Raw genomic sequence first — 1576 nt, 5'->3', positions numbered from 1 at the left:
ATTGTCTCTCTGTTCACTATCTTAGCCTTCACACTTACAATCACGACACTAGGACTCGTGCCACCGTGATAAATCCTTCCGATTTAGCCAATATTCATTTCATGACCTCCAAATGACTACTACTCCTCTCGACCCTGATATCCCGAGTGAAGTACCTAAACATTTCCATTTATTCTGGAATGTTTCCATGCATCTCCGCCAATCCATTACTTCCTTCTTACGTGATATTTCGTCTAAATCAAGACGAATTGTCATGATTCATGATTGTCTAATGTGTTATAATGTTCAGGATATTTCATCTTTTGATAATGCAGAGTCCTACATCTTTAACCCTGTGATTTCGGCCTTTCGTATGTATTGTGATCACATATTTCCTCATGTGGGATTGCCTATCCCTCTTGAACAACAACTACTTCAAAAGTTACCATCCTCTCAAGGATGGTATTGCGATGAAATCATGCGGATATCATCTTTTCAAGTTCAGTATATAGGGAATAGTTCTGCGGGTGATATTCATAATACAAGCGAAGTAATGGAAGGTACTAATGCTTTTATTGACTTGCTTGGAATTGGACAAGACAAGAAGCAATGGGCAATAGGACCGGTTCTCCGGCCTACTATGAAAGAAAAAAACGGATTCCCTTGTTTGGATTGGTTGGACAAACAACCTCCAAAATCAGTTCTTTACGTATCTTATGATATGTTGACTTCATTTTCTGATGAACAAATTAAGGAGCTCGCGATGGGTTTAGAGCTAAGCAAACAAAAGTTTATATGGTTGTTATACGATCCTGATAATACAGATATCTATCTCGGGGCAGACCTCAAAAGAAAATTCGAGTTTCATGCAGGGTTTGAGGAAAGACTAGACGGGGTTGGATTACTAGTTAGAGATTGGGCACCACAAACAGAAATCTTGGCTCATTCATCAATTGGCGGGTTCTTGAGTGCGTGTGATTGGACTTCTTGTGTAGAGACCATTACTATGGGAGTCCCAATAATTGCTTGGGCTACACACTCTGACCACCCAAAAAATGGTTTTTTGTTAACAGAAATATTGAAAATAGGCTTGATCATTAGGGAATGGGACCAGAAACGCGAAGAGGTGGTCACTGCATCCACCATTGATAATGTCGTGAGGAAGTTAATGGCATCAGAAGAAGGAGACGAGGTTAGGAAAAGAGCAAAAGAATTGGGGGAAGCCGTGAGGCAGTCCACAGAGAAAGGGGGTGCTTCTCAAATGGAGTTAGATTATTTTATCGCGCATATCACTAGATAGAATTTTCTATGCCTTTTCAAATGCTCTTTCAATAATTCTTTCAACCCTGTTTGAAATCTCTGTTGTTTGATCAAACTAGTTCTTAATAAATGAATGATCTTTGAAATGCTTTAGTATCTAAATTTAGTGAAATTTTTAGTAACATTCAATATTATTGAATTTGACAGAACTCGCATATATTAATCTTTATATTAGGCCCTAGTCGTTGCCATTTCAACCAAGTGATGAAAAAGGACAGTCCAATGCATGAAACAAGTGACTGACTTATTTCAACGGATGATAATAGTCGCATTTATA

General features: G+C 38.4%; 1 protein-coding gene across 1 annotated transcript; it reads left to right on the top strand.

Annotated features, from left to right (window-relative positions):
- The first annotated feature begins 125 nt into the window (after positions 1–125).
- LOC125852215 (zeatin O-xylosyltransferase-like) lies at positions 126–1295 on the top strand. Its single transcript, XM_049531949.1, has one exon. It carries the CDS (start codon positions 188–190, stop codon positions 1277–1279), a length of 1092 nt encoding a protein of 363 aa, XP_049387906.1. The 5' UTR covers positions 126–187; the 3' UTR covers positions 1280–1295.
- The last annotated feature ends 281 nt before the right edge of the window (positions 1296–1576 follow it).

This window comes from Solanum stenotomum, unplaced genomic scaffold (genome assembly GCF_019186545.1).
Source record: "Solanum stenotomum isolate F172 unplaced genomic scaffold, ASM1918654v1 scaffold33007, whole genome shotgun sequence".
Lineage (NCBI taxonomy): Eukaryota > Viridiplantae > Streptophyta > Magnoliopsida > Solanales > Solanaceae > Solanum > Solanum stenotomum.
The sequence above is the reverse complement of the archived record's forward strand: the minus strand, read 5'-3'. Positions and strand labels throughout refer to the sequence as shown.

Coding starts and splice junctions, on each gene's coding strand:
- LOC125852215 (XM_049531949.1), top strand. CDS start 188: ATGCATCTCCGCCAATCCATTACTTCCTTCTTACGTGATATTTCGTCT.